At 34.7% G+C, this 21,348-nt stretch overlaps 3 protein-coding genes across 8 annotated transcripts; 1 reads left to right on the plus strand and 2 right to left on the minus strand.

Moving 5' to 3' along the window:
- Window positions 1-5: 5 nt before the first annotated feature.
- Window positions 6-2,314, plus strand: LOC114741828 (uridine 5'-monophosphate synthase-like; the record flags this gene model as incomplete). Its single annotated transcript, XM_028930090.1, is given in 9 exon segments — window positions 6-62; window positions 64-153; window positions 378-435; window positions 438-460; window positions 689-768; window positions 928-1,015; window positions 1,096-1,108; window positions 1,111-1,349; window positions 2,025-2,314. Coding segments are annotated over 9 exon segments (777 nt in total), but the record flags the coding sequence as incomplete, so codon positions are not given.
- A 634-nt stretch (window positions 2,315-2,948) lies between these two features.
- Window positions 2,949-5,188, minus strand: LOC114741827 (F-box protein SKIP5). Of its 3 annotated transcripts, none has more exons than XM_028930088.1 (6): window positions 4,937-5,188; window positions 4,318-4,462; window positions 4,165-4,243; window positions 3,759-3,817; window positions 3,174-3,468; window positions 2,949-3,069 (listed from the first exon to the last, which is right to left on the minus strand). In XM_028930088.1, the coding sequence occupies exons 1-6, from the start codon at window positions 5,112-5,114 to the stop codon at window positions 3,046-3,048; spliced, it is 780 nt and encodes a 259-aa protein (XP_028785921.1). In that variant the 5' UTR covers window positions 5,115-5,188; the 3' UTR covers window positions 2,949-3,045. The 3 variants fall into 3 exon arrangements, with proteins under 3 accessions (XP_028785921.1, XP_028785922.1, XP_028785920.1); XM_028930089.1 differs by having other exon boundaries at window positions 2,949-3,073; XM_028930087.1 differs by lacking the exon at window positions 2,949-3,069 and having other exon boundaries at window positions 3,087-3,468.
- Window positions 5,189-8,072: 2,884 nt separating this feature from the next.
- On the minus strand, window positions 8,073-17,512 carry LOC114741833 (protein LNK2-like). Of its 4 annotated transcripts, none has more exons than XM_028930096.1 (9): window positions 17,184-17,508; window positions 15,488-15,776; window positions 15,103-15,232; window positions 14,196-14,502; window positions 14,013-14,087; window positions 9,949-10,659; window positions 9,690-9,847; window positions 8,540-8,943; window positions 8,073-8,440 (listed from the first exon to the last, which is right to left on the minus strand). In XM_028930096.1, exons 1-8 carry the CDS (start codon window positions 17,214-17,216, stop codon window positions 8,568-8,570), a joined length of 2,079 nt encoding a protein of 692 aa, XP_028785929.1. In that variant the 5' UTR covers window positions 17,217-17,508; the 3' UTR covers window positions 8,073-8,440; window positions 8,540-8,567. The 4 variants fall into 4 exon arrangements, with proteins under 4 accessions (XP_028785929.1, XP_028785927.1, XP_028785928.1 ...); XM_028930094.1 differs by having other exon boundaries at window positions 15,431-15,776; XM_028930095.1 differs by having other exon boundaries at window positions 15,434-15,776; window positions 17,184-17,507.
- Window positions 17,513-21,348: the final 3,836 nt, after the last annotated feature.

Raw genomic sequence — 21,348 nt, forward strand, 5'->3', positions numbered from 1 at the left:
AGGCCAAAGCCTTGTCATTTGAGGAGAGGACGAAGCTGTCAAAGAATCCAACAGGAAAGAGACGTTTTTGATATAATGGCTAAAAAGGAGAGCAATCTATGTTTGGCAGCAGATGTTGGAACTGCGGCAGAATTGCTTGAAATTGCTGAAAAGGTGAGAACGTCGGTTTTTTGGTATAATTTGCACCCCAATCTTACTTTTTTTTTTTTGGGGGGGGGGGGGGGTGTGTTTTAAAAGCACAAGTGCTATCTGGAAAATGGTTAAAAATGAAGTAAGTTTGTTAGTGGGATTTTTTCCCCTTTTGCCAACTGGGTTATGGGTTGAACTATTGCATGAGTAAATTATTTTATTTCAACGAATTTGATTTTCCTTGACAGGTTGGCCCTGAGATATGCCTGCTGAAAACTCACGTGGACATATTGCCAGATTTTACTCCTGATTTGGCTCTAAGCTTCGCTTGGTATAATTCTAATGAAATGCCCCCTTTTTTTTCTGTATATCTATTTTGCCTTGCCACTCAAGATTGCAAAACAAGCTTTTCCGTCCTAGGTTTATTGACTTTTGTATACTTTAATATTAGTTAACATCTATTAAAATAAAATGTTGATTTTGAGAATGTGATAAGTTTGTGTGAATTACATAATTTTCTGGCCTCGCTTTTTCTGATATGTGGCTCATTCTATTGAAGATTGCAGAAAATAACTTCTTTATCTTTGAGGATCGGAAATTTGCTGACATTGGTAATACAGTAACAATGCAGTATGAAGGGTAAGACCTTGCTCTTCTGTTTTGGATTTTTTCCCCCGGAAGTTCCCTCAAACTGCTCTTTTGGTTGAGACAAGTTCCTTTTTTTTTTTTCTTTTTTTTTTTTCCCCACTTTTTTTTTTGTACTTTGATATGACATTTTTTTCGTTCTGTTGTTTGAAGAGGGATCTTCCATATATTGGATTGGGCTGATATAATAAATGCCCACATTATCTCTGGTCCTGGAATTGTGGATGGATTGAAATTGAAGGTCTGTAATGTCAGATATTATTCATTTTGAATGCAGCATGACCTCAATTGATAGATTCATATGACTTGAATTGTACTCAGGGTTTGCCTCGTGGTAGGGTCTCTTGCTTCTTGCTGAAATGAGTTCTGCTGGTAACCTTGCCAAGGGAGATTATACTGCTGCTGCAGTGAAAATTGCCGAGGATCATTCTGATTTTGTTATTGGCTTCATCTCAGTCAATCCAGCATCATGGCCAGGGGCACCCCTAAATCCTTCTTTCATTCAGGCAACTCCTGGCGTCCAAATGGTGACTGGTGGTGATGCTTTGGGGCAACAATATAACACACCATATTCTGTGAGTTATTGAATATTGACATTCATCAGCCAAATTTTTTCCTTATCTACATGTATCAGAAAGTTGAACATTTGTAGAAATTGACCTTGTCGGAGTTACTTAGTTTTACCTGCTTAGGATAGAAAAGAATTCTGTTGGGATTATGAGAAAGAAAATGGAAGGTGTGGTGGATCTAGTTTCAGTCTCTAATAGATCTTTATGATATTAAAATGCCAATATTTGATATGTCAAATGAAAAATGCAAGTGAAAGGATATAAACGCTATTTTGCGGAAGTTAATAAAGCTAAAAGGAATGAGTTAGATGTGCATGGTGTTTTGGGGGGGGTATGAAACGCCACCTAAAGGATATGATTTTAACATACTCGGATCTCTTGGATTACACCAGTCAGCTTTGATTTCATTGTACAAAACAAGACACCAAGATCAACACCTAAGATGTCTAGACCATAGGGGACCAGCTGCCTCTTGGCTAACATCGTACTGGAAGATTGATCAGAATAAACAAAATTGATAGAATAGTTGAGGCTAATACCTATATCATGTATCACAATAGTGTATTATTGAAGTGACGAAAAATTACTTATTGGTTTTTTCTCTTAGCTTTGAACATTAAAAAAAAAAAAAAAAACCTGTAATTTTGGTAATTAATAATATTGCTAATTTTGGCATTGCAGGTGATCCATGACAGAGGAAGTGACGTCATAATAGTGGGACGTGGCATCATCAAAGCAGCTAACCCGGCTGAAACGGCTCGTGAGTACCGTCTTCAAGGATGGAATGCATATTTGGCCAAGTGCACTTGAGGCCTCACTTCAAACGTTTAATTGGATGAGTCTAATCTTTGTTTCTGTGACATGTCTAATTTCACTACAAACCCTAGAGGAAGAAAGCTCTTGGGTGAAATATGGTGTGCAATAATACTTCTGGACTAATTTAATGTGAGACCCTTGTGTTTTCATGCTCATGTTCTCGATGGTGCATGGTTTTCAAGTTTTCATAACTACCACCACTGATCGCATGATGTTAGAGTAGAATACTGATCGCATCATGTTTTATTATTATTTGTCATTAATTTCCTACAAAAGTTATATAATGATGATTGATTCATATTTAATTAAATTTTATAGACGTCACTTATTTGTGTTTTTCGGGAGAGGGGTAGACAGGATCACAAAAGGTGGCAGATTTGTATTTTACATGCTCTCAGCATTATTATTTATTTATTTATTTATTTATTTTTCAAATGCGTTATATGGTCTATTTATTTTGTTCCTATCCTTCTCTGTTGACTCTCTTGTTTTATACACACACACCCACATATGAAGAGTATCTCAATATCGATAAAAGTAAATCAAACTAATGAAAAATGTGATCTGACAAATTGTTAAATTTTTATGTGAAAACCAAATTCGACATGTAAACTTCAAATATGGCATCTTCCAATATTTATTTTAGATTCATCTATTGAACAAAAAAATCCAATAATACAAGAAGAAAATTACTGCCCGAGAATTCCATTGAAAATAAAAATGGCAGATGTCCAGTCCCAAAAAAAAAAAGGCAGATGGAAATTATATGCAACTACAGCAGAAGTGACGTTTAAGATTCTCTAAAGTAAACATCTTGCATTGCGTCATTCCTTCTGCTTGACAGATACTTTAACTTGAAAAGAAAGCAAAGGCCACTGAAAGAATCCTAAATGTCATAAATTACAGATAACTGCCTAATAGAACAAAATAAACAAAGTCAAATGATGGTACAAAAGCTGATCATGTGTGTTGTACATCAAACCAGAAAAGTAGAGAAGTTCGAGCATAAATTACCCTGACTCGTTGCAGCACGAGATCGCCACTTGTCAGAACAGCTTTGGCACCTCCCTCAATCCGGGTTTGAGAAACAAAAACACCATCATCATTGTTCTTCATGGATGAAGGAATCACCTCACGGCTACTGGCTGTACTCACAATGGGACATGAGAGGTAATCCAGAGGATCAGATTCACACTGAAGTATGCATCCATCTATAGTCAGCCTTCCCCTTCTATGGAGCAAGCAACAACCAAGCTCTGCCTTTACCGTTAGATTCGCTAGTTTGCACGTGGAAAGGAGCTCCAATGCACTGCCCACACAAAATTAAGAGCAGATACCACATGTTGCAGAAGAATACAGTGGTGACTTGAAGACCTGTCCATGCTGCTGGATTATGGTTGAAACAACAAAGATCGATTTTCGGATGCGGCAAATGGTATTTGCATTATTGTGAATCTCGTTCAGGGCATGTAGCTCAAAAAGTATTATGTCTAGCCACGAATATTATCCATTGAACCCAGCAGCATGGAGGTGGGTCTGAATTACCACTTAATAAGCTCAGCAACCAAGGTAAAAAATGTAGACAGAAGTTCTGCAAACCTGTCTGAGCCTCGAGAACAAATGAGCATTGTGTCATCCGGAAGTTCACCTGCACCAATCTGAATAAAGAAAGAGGAGATTAAAAATGGAAAATGTGGGAACATTTCTTTACATGAAAATTCTTTTCCCATGGACTAGATTAGCGATGACGGTCAAAGCACCAATTTTAATTAACAGAGAATTCCTCCGGTGTTGGGCAGAGAATGAAATGAGCACACGAAAAAGATGTAGTCTCACGGCCAGAGTTGATATAGTTGTAGCAATTGCCATTTAGAATTTGATATCAGATGTAATCACACACACATTGTGTGTGTGTGTGTATCCCTTTTCACCTACTTCAGCTAGAAACTACACAAATGTTTTTTATTCTTTCACCTAGGACTAAGAAAAGTGTGAGAGGGCTTACTAGGCAGATCGGTTTCTTTATCTGAATATTAGAGACCCGGTGGCTCCCTCCAGCTGCAACTAGAATGGTATCACCTGGTCTGAAACAAAACAAAACAACGATCATAATCTATGAGACGAGAAAAATCCCATAAACAAGGCAATGATGACAAACCTAGCTGCGGAAACAGCAGTTTCAATGCTGGGGAAAACACCAGGTTCCGATAAGTCTTTGGCCGATCGATCTACTCGAAGCCACAGGCGAGGATGACATGCCAAGTAATTCCATCTGTGGCAAACGAGGGCGGTGTTATAGCGATCTGCAAACTCAATAGCAGCTTCGTGACAGAAATGACACTAATTTTCCATACCCTAACCCTACTTCATACTCCAAATTAACAATAACAACCCGAAGAAACATCTAACAGCATAGCACACACAATCACAACAACCCCAAAAACAAAACAAACAAAAATCCGAATGAACGAAATTTTTAATTTTGACAAAATCCTAAATTGAGCCTTCTTCAATTAAACCAAACAGGTAATGGCAAAGAGAACTACAGACTCAATAACATCAAAGTGACCGAAATGGCACCAATTCCACACCCTAATCCAACTTCATGGTCCAAATTAACAAGAAGAAGCTGAAGAAACATCCAACAGGACACCATAGCATCAAATTCGGCAGAAAGAATTCAACTTGAAGCAAAACAAAAACTGAGGTCTTGCAAAATCAAACGAAAGGAATCAGATATGACAAAACCAACACGGAAGAAAGGAAATAGGGTTTACCAGGAATAGGGGAGAGGAAGCTGAAGATGTGCATAAGACAACCATCGTCGAGATTATTGATGTGAGCAACTGAGGATGAAGAAGATGAGATTCTTCTCCTCAAACTTCGCTTCCACCTTCCCTTATCTTCTTCAGCGATGCTCGGTTTCATCTGAACCACATCCGGATCCAACTCCATTGCCCACCTACTTCCCTCAATCGGACCCGCGCTTGGTTCGACCTCCTCGTCAGCCCTATCCCAAAATTTTACTTGATCGGCATTACGACCAACCGACAACAAACGCTCAACACAATTGTCATATCTTAAAAACTGGTTTTCATTACTGGCCAAAAAAAAAAACTGCTTTTTTCCTGCCAGCCAAAAAGAAAAAAACACTGCTTTTCTGTCTACTATTCATAAGTTTCAAATTTAAGAAAAAAAGCATGAGGTATTTAGAGTAGCTTTATAAAAATAATTTTACAAACTTCAAAATAAAATATATAAAAAATTTTTTGCATTGACTTATGTAAAAATATTTTTTAAATTATTTTGAGGATATCAAACGCTTACTAGTCTATTTTGTAAATTTTAATTTGGCTTTGTCTTATCATTTAATAAATTTTCTTTAAAATTTTTTTTGAATTATTTATTCTTTCTCATTTGCCATGCTATTTTGTATCACATCTTTCAACAAATTATCTTTTTTTTTTCCATTTATGATAAGATCATATTAATCTATTTATTGTTTTTAACTAATTACTCGTTATCTGTGAATTTATCATTTAAAACTTATAATAAGAATAAGAAGAAATATAAATTTATAATAATTTTAATTTTAAAAACTTAATTTTTTTATAAAAGAGTTATTTATAATTTTCAAGAGTCTGTTTGTGTATAATTCCTCTTGTCACTAAGATGCTCATTATTACTATCAAAGTGTTTGGATAAATATGAAATCATAATTTTAAAAGTAATTTTACAGTATACAAAATGAATATGTAGAGAAGTTTAACTCGATTTGTCAAAAAGTACTTTTTAAAAGTATTTTTTTAGTTACCCAAACACTTCATATATCTTAAAAATTCCAATCAACAATATCAAACTTAGAAAAGATTTTTTTTTACCAACCTTAAAAAAGATATTGGTGTCAATTATTCCTGACAATTCACTTTTTTAGTGAATTAAGATTGTATGGCACACATCAATTATGTTATTTTTCAAAAAAGATTTGGATTGATTTGCTCATTAGTAAGGTGTTTGGATGTAATCAAAACATAGTTTTAAAATGCTTTTACGGTAGACGAAGTAAATATGTGGAAGAGTTTATCTTGTGCCCAAACACCCCCTAGGTTCTTGATACTCAACACTCAATACTCTATTTCCTTTCTTTTAATTTTTTCTTAATAAAAATATTTGAGAGGGAACTGCGAGGCATGGTACGAAATGCAATGTTGTACATAAAACTATTGATAAACAACAAATTTATAAATAGTAAATATATGTATATATAGCATGGATATATCTCTTCTCTCACCTTACGTTAACAGATAATTTTATGATAGCAAAATTACAATAAAATCTTAAGAAAAGAAAATAATTACAAATAAGTCTTATAATTATCATTTTCTACTTTAAAACTTGTCATTACAAACTACTTAGATTGTTATTCAGACTTTTTAGTAATTATTTTTATTTCTTAGATCTTTATTGTAATTCTCCCTTTTATGAAGTGTAGAGAGAGAGTTTTGTGAAGTTTGGATTTTAAAATTTTAGAGGTATTGTTTTAGAATTTTTTTTCTTAATTTAAACTTTGAACCAAAAAAAGGAAATTAATTTTAACCGTTTTTAAGAAGAAGTAGAATTCCAATTAACTAAGGAGCTTGAGGACTTTAAGAAATTAAATTAATTAATTAATTGCGCACACTCTAAATGAGTCATGAAAAAGTCTCCAATCATCATTATCAATATTTATAAATGCATGCACCACAACTTAAACACAATGACACACGTTTCAATTGGAAAAAATAATAATAAGGGCACCGATTGCTCTGTATCATTAAAGCACTAATACCTGTTCCATAAATATTATAGGGGCAAAAATGCTCTTTAATACTACTTCTGGTACTTAATATAAGAGTTAGTTAATTAATTTAAATAGATTAAGAAAACTAGTTAAGTTAGTTATTTATATTAAATGTGTTATTTTTCTTAATATCATTGCTAATCAAGTATATTGGCTAGAACTGCTATTATTACAAAAACTATTTTAAAAATAATTGAATAAATATAAGAGAAAAAATAGATTGGATTCTTATATTTAGAACCAAAATAAAAATTAAGCAAACTCTTATATTAAAAACAAGAGGTAGCATAGAATTAATCTTAGGTTAATAGTCAACATTAGTATTCACTAGTCAATAGACAATATAACAATAGTTTTGATACTTAAGGAGCGACATTACTCCAAAAAAATCTCTTTTAACCCTAAAGGCAAATGTTTCCTGTATTGTTAGACATGCTCCCAAATTATACAAGTGCACAACATGCACATCCCTTTTATTACTTTTAAAAGAACGAATTAATATTATTAAAAAAGAAGTGCTTGGTTTACTAATAATAATAATAAAATTAGTAGTAACAAAAACCGGGAATCAAATAAGACAAAATACAACACTAAGTCGGTAACTACAACTTGTCATGGTTAAGATAAAACCTGATCAACAGACGATTCCTAGCACACATGCTATCAAGAACTCGGGCAGTGGTTAATCCACAAAGATACAAACATCTGACTCAAAATTAGGCAACACAGCTGTTGCAATTATTTGAATGCAACACAAGAACTTATTAGTGGATCCCCTACATTTATAGAAAAAGACAAAATATGTTTATCCTCTTTTCTTTTTCTCTATCTAACCTTTTTTCCTGCACCAAGTTCTCTAAATGTAGAGAATCAATTCACCATTCAAGCTTCGATCCCCTCATAAGCTTTTTAGCCTCCAACTAATGAAAAATATATATTTGCGCAGAAAATTAATCATTGAGAATTGAGGTGCAAAGGGAATAAAATCGGCTCATACGCAGAAAACAAGTCAGCTAGAGAACTTGAATTTATATGAAGTATGGCTTCCTGTACCCCTCCTGTGCGTGATTTTTGTAGAAACCAAAATCTACAGGCTAACAAGGAGACTCAATCTCAACTATTGACAAATAGATATTGATTCAATGATGAGAGGCAACTGTCTGCCAAATATTCATAATTAAAACTCCCATAATATGCCAGCCATAACATGAGATTTGGGTGGTTTTGGTACTCCATACACATATCTAGCTAGTTCTGACAGAAACAACTTCTCAGCGCTCAACACCTTTAGTGTGTTTAGGCACTGGGAGGTCCACACTAATAGTCATGCTTTATGGTTGAAGTATTATATAAGCCCTAAGAGTACACAAATTACGCAGCTGATGCTCGGGAATCTGTGAAGATAGGCCTAAGCACTTGGGCTCGACTAGAATCCAGACAGCTGACAATGAAAGAAAATAGTTGCGTTACAAGTAAAGCCATACATATTCTATGTAGAGACAATGGCAATAAACATGGAAGCAATAATGGAAAGAATTACCCCTCAGATTTCTAGATAACTTTTCTCTTCATTGAGACGTTTCAATCTCCTGAGCTCCAACATCTGCCGGCCCATTGTTAGAAGCATTCTCTGAAGTGTCTATGCAAGGACTGGTTCGAAATTGATCTATTGGTTGGGAATGTGCCTCAATCAATGAACAAGAATTCTTAAGCCCTTGGTCAGAAAATTGTTTGTTACTTTTCATATTTTCATCTGGCAAGCACTTCACAGTCAAATTTGGCTGGTTGGCAGCAAGGCTTTTATTTTGCGTCCTAGCAGAGATAGGTGAGTCAAGTTTATCAGCATAATTTCCATTTAACTCCAGAGGCCTATGAAAGAGCAGATGAGCCACAGTTCGATCAATGGGGTTTGTCTCTGTTTCAGCATGGGGCGTCTTGGCATACCTGTGATCCCGATTTGGTTCATACAGGAACATTAAACCATAACCAAAAAGTTAAATTGATCATCGTTCAAGCAAAATCAGCAAATATAGTGGAGACTTTACTTTCATCTTTGAATTGAAGTTATGAATAGCCATTCAGTTGGAAAACATGATTACATGATTAACCTGTTGACTGCCGCTCAGCAGAACACCTGTTCTAAAAAATGAATTATTATTTAGGTAATTGTTAACATAGTGTCCAGTGGCTGTCCATGAATAGCAAATACAGTTTTGGCATGCAGAAAACAGCCATGCATCCATGACTAGTTCTTAAAAGCCTGAAATATTCTTTTAGAGCTTTGTTTTGGTAAAATAAAGAAAAATATTACCAAAAAAATATATAGTAACTCAAGTGCCATGGGCTCAATGAGGTAAAAGTAAAATCAAGTTGGCGCAGCTCTACTTATACCATATATGTACCATCTCAAAGAAAAAGGGAAAACTGAGAGGGCACGAAGTTGCCACCCTCACCATAACATGACTCCACGACTATCTGTTTCTCAAGTTGTGCATCAGAGATGAAGAAATATACTGAACTTCTCCATGAGCACAGGATATTTCTCATGAAGTGATGGGAGTCGCAGGTAGCAAAAATATTTTCTTCACCATTTCCGCTTCACTTGTAAATGATATAAAATAATATAGTAAATGAAATTTCAGCAAGCCATGGAAACTAAGGAAGCATTGTATTATAAAATCTTTCCTAACCTGTATTGGCAATTGACTTCTTCTCTTTGAAGTGCGTCATGTTCTTCCCTGCTATTTTTGTTCGCACCGCTACTATCACTAGCAGGATTCCTATCCATTGCACTTTGTGCCAAGCGGAACAAGCTATCTCTGAAGCAGAGTCTTATTTTGATGTCCAACTGTAGATAAAAGCATGCCTCGGGATTGTAGCCTTGTCCAAATTAGCATCCAAGGAAATAATCATAATATAAAGTGTTCACCACTAACAACTCAGCCATACCTTTGATATAATGTCCTGAAGCTTGTACAGTATTGTTTCTTCAACAAAACAATCATCAATAGCTCCAGAGACTGTATGGGAGTCATCTTGTTCAATAGGTGGATCCAGGGCAGGAAAAGTGCTTTGATCTTCAACTTCAGGATCAGTCCCATCTGAGGAACGATTTTGCATTTCTTGAAGATATGTTTGACCAATAAATTTATTAGTGCTAGGAACTTGATTGCCCAATTGCTGCTGCTGTTTCTGAATTGCAAGCATTGCCTGCATTTGTTGCCGCCTCCTCAATTTTTCAATTTTTTCCTGAGGAGTCATGGTCAGACTTTTGACTGAGTCCCCAGTCTTCTTCACAGGATTCACTAAATTACTAGAAACTTCATATCCAGAAAGTAGAGGTTGATGCCCAAGATCTGCCTGAGTCTGAGATAGCATTGGGATAGCTGGATATGCATTGGCTGGGTTTCCATACACAGCAGATACTAGATATGGATTCATGATGTTCTGATAAAAGGCCTCAGCTCCTTGGATCTGCTTCTGTTTTCCAGGAACCGAAGGGTGAGAAGATTGTATGGCAGAAGGTGTTGGTTGATTCTCAAATTGTTTTGACAGGTTTGTTGAAGGAGACCAACTACCATAGGAATTCTGCAATCTTCTAGCCTCTTGTTTTCCCTGTGGTTTTTTCTGAACTTTCAGCAGATTATTTTGCCCACATTCCTGAATAAATATAATACAAAACAAGTTAAATAAGTTGATATAGATATGTTGATCAGACCTGTTGCACAAAATTATTTACTAACAGACACAAATACCAGTATTTTTTAATTTTGGTTCCATTAATGGCAGCTATAACTTGTTCTGAAGCCGCTTAATTTGTTCTCCATTTTGCCCCAGGTTGCTTTCTGTGGCCTAATATCCTTGTAATACATCTTTCCTTGTTTTGGTCTAACTAGTTCTATTTCAGTTTGTGTGCCTTGAGAAAGAGTTTGAACAAATAAATGCCTAAACTTTCAGTCATCCCATATCAATCATTCAATGCGACTGTGCTATAATTTATAGAATTAAAGGTTATTTTCCCACAACTGGGCGAAAGCTAAAAAGAACCAATATGCTGCTTGTGGTTCACTCACCAAGGAGCCATGAATTAACAAAAAGTTACTTGCAACTGTAACGCACTGAAAGTAAGGGAAATGCGTCTTGTGTGATCATAGTCTTGGAATATAAATAAAAGTTAGCAAGTTACCTTTTTGTCAATTTTGCAACTGAGCCTTTAGATAAGTTAGTTTGACTTATTTTAATTAATCCCTTCCATCTATCTCTAACTTTAATCTTCCCCATTTACTCAACATGGTTCTGGGTATTTGGAATCATCATACTTGAACCCTAAACCAAGCTTCCACAGGCACACAAAATAAAAGAAAATAAAAAAGAGAATAAAAATATCCCGCAACTGGAGTAATGCTTTTGTTTAACTATACCTTTTATTGCAAGTTTGTATTCTATTACTGAATTGAAGTATTCTAGTTTGGTTTAACATTCAAAGAAGTTGAAATCATGACTCTCCGTGTGAACTAATGACTCATAAGGAGGGGATATCCGAGGAGCTGTGTATTGGAAATTTTGCCACTGATAAGTAATCTCATAGTTTAACATAGATTTTTCTTCCTTATTTTTCTCTGCCCAATTTGGATCCTAGCACACTGGTACAATTATTCCATGTTATTTGTATTTTGATGTGAAATCCAAATAGACCAGACAGGAGAAAGTCAACGGAGCCAGCTAGGGGAAACAGTATGAAGAACTCAAGGAATTGCGATTTTGGGTATTTGTTGGAAAGAAAAGCTAGAATTTTTAAAGGTGCTTTGAAAACTGTCAATGGCTTATAGGAAGAGCCTCATAGCTACTCTGTTCATGGTTATCTTAAACGAGTCTCTGTCAGTCTAAAATATATTGACCTCTGCAAGCTCCATTTCGAACAACTCTGGGTCTTGGATTTTGTCGGTGCAAGGACCGTGCAAGCTTCAAACTAGTGACTAGCCAAACATATGTTTGGGCTTCTGTCACTCGTTTCTCCTAAGCGCGAGCAATGTCTCCTTAGCTTTGCCATAAAATTCACAAAGCTATATACCTGAAGCTTACACTAAGGTTGCAGAACTCAGTTGTACCTGGGTTGACTGGGGGACACAAGTCAGCAATAAGCTAGTGCTCACACATGAAACTGGCCTTTCAAATAACCGTCAAGCTCCTGAACAAGGTCTGTGTTGCATTGGTTTTGCTTTACAGTTGCTTTCCACTAATATGGGGGAGTGGGTTGAATACACTTCCCTTGGAGTGTGAGACCATGGATGAGTAGATTACGGTGGTAGATGTGCAACAATGACCTCATCAAAACTAGTCTCGCATGGAACACTAGAATTGATATCACCCGCCATAAATTAGAGAAACTCCGAGACTTAACTATCAAAGGCCACATAGATGACCCGGAAAGCAATGCTTCACAGAGAAAGGACATATTACCAAATTTATAAACAGGGAACAAGAGCCTAGAATCTTTGATAAGATCCAAGATAGGTAGCGAGAAAGAAGGAAGGAAAGTCTTTAATAAAATATGAAATCAGAATCTAACTTCACAGATTAATAAACTTGAAGGAAAGTCTTTACTACCATATAAGCAAGAAACTTAAACAACTAATAAAGCCTAAAAAGAATCTCCCAAATTACAATGAAACTCAAAATTTACCCTTACCTATCCTGCTAAACTCCATCTTTTTTATAACATAAAAATCGATGTCACATGATAAATAAATCAGAAAATAACCAACTAGATCCTAATTCCTAACCAACATTTGAAAAATAAACAAATCCTAATTGAGATATTTATACATAAATATCATGCTTGTTTGCAATCAAAAATATATTAACATCACCTAAAAGTATGTTAACAAGCTGACCCACTAATTCGCCCACTCTCCCATGATGTACGATGCCCTATCAATCTAGTTCTACAGAAATTCTCAGATGTACACTATTATCAGTAGGCTATAAACTGGAAGAACAATCAATCACGAAATGTGGTTATGAGCTGTAAAATTGCTGCGCAGCCCCTAAAAGTACTCCATCACTGAATTCTCTCACATGTAAAGGAATATGAAAACAGTCCTCTAGCTTTGAAAAGGCTAGAGTCACTCCCGAGTCTTGCCAAACCTGTTATTGACCTCTCACTCCACAATATATTCCATCATTCCCTACCAACAGCCCCAGCTTCTCTGTCTTACAGCCCATGAGATGTAGTAACAATTGCAACTGTCAATTATAGGGATCATGTCTCTTTTTGCTATAGCACGTGCAAAGTGGCTTTGTATCAAAGGTTCAGCTTGAGGGCATGTTAAGAGACATCAAGAATGTAGTGTAGTAGATAAAAAGAAGTCAATTGTAGCGCCCCCATGATAAAGGGCAGGTATCATTATGTTGTTATACCATCATTGTATTGTTTAAATACAAATTTAAGGGCAAAATATATGCACACATCAAACACTATCATTGAGTTTGTCAGTAACAGCTTTTGTATCGTCTCGTCTTTTTCTTTCTAATTTCAACCCTCATTATTTTCTTAACAATTTCCCATTCCAAATGATAGTTGCTCTATCACAATCTGTGCAACATCATAATTGCTGATCCACAGTTACTTTCTTTTCTTAATGACAAAAATCATCCAGATTCAAAGTTTTTTAGCCAACAATTGACACAACATCAATTTATACTCCGTGTAATCCTAGCTCACTGTGTCATCTAACCATCGGAACTCCTACTTGAGTAAATATGTATAATGTTGAGAAGATGGTGAAAAAGCGTATATCACTTAATGGAGGGACAAGCAATGTGCTTATACTCTTCGTTTTCAGTAAGAGTGGGCTTCTTTTAAGCACCAACCATATAAAATAGCTTCTTTTTATTGTCGTCTCACAACAAATGGGCAGGAAAATACCCCTAGAACATTAATCGAGTTCTTCCATTAGATAACAGAACATAAAGTGTATCGTTTTATAGTTCCAAGATAATCTAGGGGTTACCTTATCAGCAAGTTCATTGGCATTTGCTACATTTTTGACACCAGATGTTGAAGAAGGGATTCTACCAACAATATCCTGATTTTTTGGAGGGGGGAAAAATGAAGTAAGTAATCTCATAGTTCCCATATACAGGCAAAGAACTTGATATTATAGAGACAGGTGTTTCAAATTGAGTTAACATACCTGATGCTCCTTTCTAGCAGGCTTGCTTCTCTCTCCACCGTAAGTCACATCAGTTGTGATAGCATGCACATTTTGTGTATCATGGCATGCGGAACCACCAATCTTGTCATAGCTGAGGGCAAATAATTTGTCATTACATTGAACGTAATCTGCTTTAATTTCCAAAGGCTCAGATCTGTTCCTTAAAGCACCTGCTGTACCGGGAGTATCCAAGGATATAGGTGCTGTGCTGTTACTCACATCTTTTGAAGACCACAGTTCACCAGTATTATCAAGACTTACATTGCCAAAAATAGAATCGTCATTGCTGCAAAATATCACTTGTGAGAATATTGAGTCAGACAGATGCCATTGTAAAATTACCCCCCAGGGGGGCGCTCGTATATAACTGATAGCCATATGATAAGCTACATATCAATGATATTCATCATTCAGAGGAATTTAGTACTTCTATTCAATGTCATCCATCATGTGATATTTACAAAATAGTATTGAAGTTACAAGACAATGTGACCAGTTGTGCACTGTTGTAACTTCAATAATATGGTAAGCTGTAAATCAGTGGTATTCACAAATGCCTCTCTATTTCAGTCCATTCACTCAAAATATTATCGAGGTTACAACACATTTGTTTTCAAGTTGAACAAAAATATCATTTTATGTGGAGCCACTCAAATTCAGATGGAGTGATGTATCAACAGTTGCATACATTTGTGACTGCTAAAGTTCTTAAAAAGAAGGCAGGGAAGAGACCTTTTTCTTTATGGAAAACGTTCTAGAAGAAGGTAAATAGACTTTGGTAACTTGGAAAAAGAATGACACCCTTGTCAAAGAAATTTGTGATAATAATGTGCTATGAAGACAATGCATATATCAGATATACAATAATAAAACAAATTTACATAACCTGAAAATTCGCTCGAGGTCATCAAAGCTTCCTATGTTTCCCCACCCATAGTCACCAAAGTCACCTTGTTCTTTACCTTCATTTGCAATTTGGAAAACTCCAACATCCTTTCCAAGTTGAGCGGTCTCTTCTGTCAAACATGTACGTAGTTAATAATTAGTATTAGTAATAATGAGATAAAAATACATTTCATGGATTTTTAGTCATTTGCATATAAATATGGTGAGACAAATGTGAAACACACAGGCAGACATATATCCACACTGCACATGGACATGCATAGAAATCCATGCTATATACGCATAATTCCAGCAATTAGCAATTTTACCACCTCTTGATGAATTGAGTTGTCTAATTTCACTAAAAGTTTTAGATACTTCGGTACCCAGGGAACCCTGATCAGTCTTAGCTGCACTGGATAAAGACAAGTCAGCCCATGAGTTAGTGTCATATCCTGACGCAGGTAGTCCTCCACTATTATGAAGTTTCGATGTGCTTCCTAGCTTTCTGCGCTGAACATCAATTTTAACCTCTGGCCTCTTATGCTCTGAGAGCTTATTGCTACTGGCTTCCTGGTTCCATTCTTTCTTGTTTCCAAGATCTGCAGTTACCTCTGGATAAGGCACAATATGATCATCACTCGCACCTGCCTCGCCCCATATTATGTTGGCAAGCTGAAAACAATCATTTATTAGGAATACAATAGAATATTGATGAGGTGAAAGTCATCAAGAAAAAGAAAACATTGGGAATATATGGTCACTATTACATGTCAGTAAAGTTCAAAACAAGTCCATAATCAGGTACGCATCAATGGTCTGATGCTAAGATCACATCTTAAAGCTAAAGAAGGATATTCCATTTAATTTTCAATCAAACAGAAGTACTCAACTGATTCTGAATCAAATTTTCAATATAACAGACATATTCAAGAGGAGTAGAATATTCACCAAGAACACAGGGGAAAGAAAGTAAAAGGCAAACAAGAACTGCATATGATATTTCCTGATTCCATGTTTGGAATCAATTTTTTTTTATTTATATTTCAAAATTGACTATAATAGAGACAAAAGTAAAAGAAAATTTAGAATCCTGTGAGACCATACGGCAAAAACTCAAGAAACTTGGGGGGGGGGGGAGATTCATAGGTGAATAAGAAAACATTTTGGCATGAGCATATCAGTTCAGCTCCTGTTCATGCTGTTAATTGCCCACTCTAAAAATAGATAAATAAGAACAGATGATCTGCCATCAGCAAAAAATAAAAAGAGAACAGATAATCCACTTTTATGAAGAAAGTATATCATGTTAATATTTATCTAGATTTAAAAAAAAAAAATTACTCCGCCCCTCATCCATGCCTCCTTGTCATAGCAATTGAAGATGATTCTGAATCAGAGTGCACCCAACAGCTAACCTTCCCGAAATGAATCAATATCATTATTTGGTCTTGATGTTTGTCAATCTTTGCAGGAAAAAGATCCGAAGAATTATAATAACTCCCAGCTCCATCCGTAAGGGTTGAGGGGACAGGCTATTGCAAGACCTCTAATTGCGAGTTGTGACTACACATGTCGGCTCTCTACCATTTCATCTCATCTCCACTGTATCATTTCCATAGTGTACAAGTTCCACAACATTCGAATCAGACTCATTCGTATAAATTTAAACCATTGCAAATCCAACTCCAAAGGCCTAAAATCCGTTTTACAACTCGAATCAATGCAATATTTTTAATATTGGATTTGGAACGCTATTTCTGAAGCATTGTTTGATGGATGTACTTTCCACGTCTCTTCATGAGGTACATCAGAGAAGTTTCCGCTTCGTCAAATATTCAACATCTCCCTTATCACAACACGGTCAAAGACTTCCCCGACACATCCCAGCGGAACCAGCTAAGTTTCCAACTCAGTTCCAAGTTCGTACGATCATTTCACATTCAAACCACCAGAAACTATCAACTCAATTACAACTACAAAAATTTAGAGACCTAAAACAACGACGTCGTTGACTTGAACAAGAAAAGAAGTAGAGCAAAAAAAACAAACACAAAAAGAAAAAGCTGGAACTCAGCTCACCTCTTCTTCGTTCCAATCAAACATTTCTTGCATAACTAGAACAGAAATCCTCAAGTCCAAAACCGGAATCAAATACAAGCCCGTGAATTAGTCCACTCATCGCCGAAATCACCAGAAGATCACAGAGAAAAGCAGCCCAAAAACACCATGAAATTGAGCCGAAGAAACAGAGGGAGTCAGAAAAAGCGGCGAAGAAAGGTAAAGTAGAAGCATGCAGAGAGAACAAAAACTTTAAGCTCCTGTCCTTCACGGTGAAACGGCTACAAAATTTGCAGAAGCTGCGAGACACAGAGAGAGAGAGAGAGAGAGAGAGGATTGACGAGGAGGAAGAAGGTGGTGTGGTGGGTCGAGCTCACGTGACGTCGCGTAAGTACGTGAATGGCTTACAATTAAGAGGGAGTGGGTTCCACACGTGCGACACGTGTGAATGGGGGCATCTAAACTAGTGGCGAGGAGGAGCACGATCAAATGCTGAGATGTAATTGGCTGGTGGGACATATAATAAAAATAAAAGATTTTTGAACCAATAAATTTTCCGCGGGTTTCGATTTCCATTTTTACTATTCGTCCGCCCGGTTTTTCCCATTCGGGTGGGGCCCAGGCTCTGTTCTAGTGTCTGGTTCAGGTCGTTTTACGGGTCGCTTTCGCCTTTCAGGTTGGGTTTGCTTGGCTGCTTGCCCTGCTCCCCACCTTGAGTTTTGCCACCGTGGCACCATGATCATTATCATCATCATATCAATCAAATAATTTAAAAATAAAAAATTAGTATATTAATATGGTTATTCATTTGTTTTCTTTTTGTGTTCTTATATATTTATCCAACGTCTAATCCATAATCGAAGGATTCAAAAAAAAAAAAAAATCTGATATCATGGGAATGAGATTATGACCTGCCTTAAAATCGAGGGGTAAATTTGTAATTTTGTAATAGGAGTCTTCGTTTCCACCCCTCATATACGTTAACAAGCAATAAAACTTTTTTTCTGGCTAAGGAAAATTTATAATTAGTTTCCATTCCCTGAATTTGATTTATCACTCAGAAAACTTATTAATAATTAATCTTTTATTTAATACATATTTTTAAGTTTTCCTTTCTTAATGTCTACTGCACATGTTCTTTTTTTTTTTTTAACCAGAATACTGCTCATGTTCTAATGCTATACGTGTATACCTTTACCTTATGGGAAATGGTAGGAAAAGATGGAGAGGACAAATTTTAATAAGCTTGATTTAAAAAATTGGAGAAATTGGGTCAAAAATTTTAAATTAATTTTGCTTGGTCTTTATCTTACATTTTTTTTTATCAAAATTTTATAATCCCACTCTTCTCTAATTTTTTAAATCAAACTCATTAAAGTTTTCCATCCCCTCATCTCCCCTCTAATGCCCTTGTTACCAAACATGGGGTAAGACTTCTTTATAAGAAATAACTTATAGTTAAAATCTAGCTATAAATTGCTTGGTATGGGACCTTAATCCATGTCATATCTCATATTTATTATTATTTTTTAAATTAATTTATCTAACTTATAAATTGGTGTGTAATTAATGTGACACAAGGATATTTTTTGGAGATCAAATCCTATTTGATAAAATTAAATAATTTATTTATATTCTTTTAATTTATTTAAAGTAATTAGATAGCTCTTAGAAGGATATCATAAAAAGGAGCTGGAATTTTGGTACATACGAGTTTATGTTTCATGTTGACCACCAACTTAGATGGTGGGGCTTCGTGTATCAAGTTGTAACATTAGGAGGTTTTGAATGAATAAAGTTGAGTTGTTATAGATATTTTATATAATAGATGTACTCATTTCGGTTTCTAATAATGGAATTAGTTGATAGTTAAATTTAGTATTATATATAATATATCAATTCAATTTGTTTCATGTACTTATTATTTTCTCCAAATTAATTGCCTAACTCAGAAACATATATACTACCTCCGGTCCTTAATATAAGACCCTGTTTGACTTTTTGTTTGGTCCTAATTATAAGACCCCAATCCATTTTATCTCTCATATTTATGTATTTTTTCCCAAGATAGTCCTTATAATAATGATAGTTCTAGCCAATACACTTAATTAGTAAGGATATTTTAGGAATGACAACACTTATTTATTACAAATAACTAACTTAACTTACTTCCTTAATCTCCTCAAATAAGTCAACTGGGTCTTATAATTAGGAACGGAGGTAGTATAATCCAGCGTTATATAGGGATATTTTTAAAAAATTAAATCATATTTGTTGTAATTAAGTAATGTATCTAACTTCTGAAATCTATCAAAATAAGTTAAATAATTCTTTGTTAGGCCCCCTCCTATAGTCCTACCTTTTATACAAGCTTGTGATTCATATTGATATAATGGCAGGAAAAGAAAATAATTGGTGATTATTGGGAGTGATATGTCATCAATTACTTTTTAATAAATATCAAAATATATATTGATATGGAAATGATAATTAAGCAACTTGTTTTTTTTTGGAAGTGTGTTTAACAAAGGAAGTATATATTGGGAGCAACTTTCTGGTACAACAAGTGGTGCTTGTTGCTACCTAAAATATTGCCATGAGAGAGGGAGAGAGAGTATGGGCAGCATTTTACATTTGTACCAAATATATATATATATATATATATATATATTCTTGATCTTGATATTTTTCTTCGCGCTTATCATCTTGAAAGGACACATGATAATGAGCTTCTTATCAAATTTCTGTTTTTGTTCCTTATGTCAAATTTGAATTCTCCTAATTCATGGTATCTTTACTTTTATTATATTTTTAATTTATGTAATGAAAACGAGTAAGGTGAATTGAATTTTAAAAGTTGGTTATTCATATATATATGTGTGTGTGTGTAAAAGAACAGCTTTAATCGTACATCATATTACATATAATGAGTATTTAACATATTAGCATATAAATATAAATGACGATGAATAACATACAATAAAATTGGGGAAAAAATAGTAGTAAGTAATGAGATGATATCCTCATGCAGATTGAGAAAAACTTGTGAAAACTACTTGGAATTGTTGATAATACCGTTTTATATATTTTGGATTACATTTTGATTGATAATAAAGCTTTTTTTTAGTACACACATTGTAATACCTCCGATCCTAATCATAAAATCTCATTTATAGTCTATAAATAAAATCTTATAATTAGAACAGGAAGTAATAATTCATTTTTAGGGATATTTAAAAAATATATATATAAAAGAACAACTTTAATCGTACATCATATTGCATATAATGAGTATTTAACATATTAGCGTATAATTATAAATGACAATGAATAACGCACAATAAAATAGGAAAAAAATAGTATTCTTCTGGTCCTTAATATATGAGCTAATTTTTAAGTTAAGTTTAATCTTAAATATAAGACCCATTTCTTACATTTATTAATTTTTTCTAAATTATTCCTATAGATACTCCATCAACCATAATCAAGTAAGTAAGGGAAAGAGGATATTAAGAAAGAGGATTATGGTGTTTTAGAAAAAATATGTCATATTTCTTATAATTAACTAACTTACCTAACTTCCTTAATCTAATCAAATTAGTTAAATATGTTTTATATCAAGGATTGGAGAAGTAGTAAGTAGTGAGATGATATCCTCATGCAGATTGAGAAAAACTTGTGAAAACTACTTGGAATTGTTGATCATACCGTTCTATATATTTTGAATTACATTTTGATTGATTAAATAAAGCTTGTTTTTAGTGCACACAGTGTACTATCTTTGGTCCTAATCATAAAATCTCGTTTATAGTTTACAACTGAGATTTTCTAATTAAGACCAGAGATAGTAATTCATTTTTAGGTATCTTTCAGAAATCATTCTTATGAGCGGATTCCACGAAATTAAACATCTTTCGTGGCTACTAGAATTGTTAAAGCTTCTGTAAATAGGTCTTATCCAAATAGATCTTATCCTTCAATTTAGGTATTGCCATCCTTATTGTTATCGGATGCCTTGTTCCTCTTGCTTGTGTTGCTTTGAAATATCGTGTCTTTATTTCTTTAACTACTTCTCTATGTTTTTGTGTTTATGGATGTGTTCTTGTTTGTTTAGAGTTTTGTTAGACTCTTGAAGATTTGTATTTAATGCATCTTTAATATTTGAAAAAAAAAAAGGGCAAGATGT

This window comes from Neltuma alba, unplaced genomic scaffold (genome assembly GCF_004799145.2).
Source record: "Neltuma alba isolate B1F8T4 unplaced genomic scaffold, ASM479914v2 tig00003548_pilon, whole genome shotgun sequence".
Lineage (NCBI taxonomy): Eukaryota > Viridiplantae > Streptophyta > Magnoliopsida > Fabales > Fabaceae > Neltuma > Neltuma alba.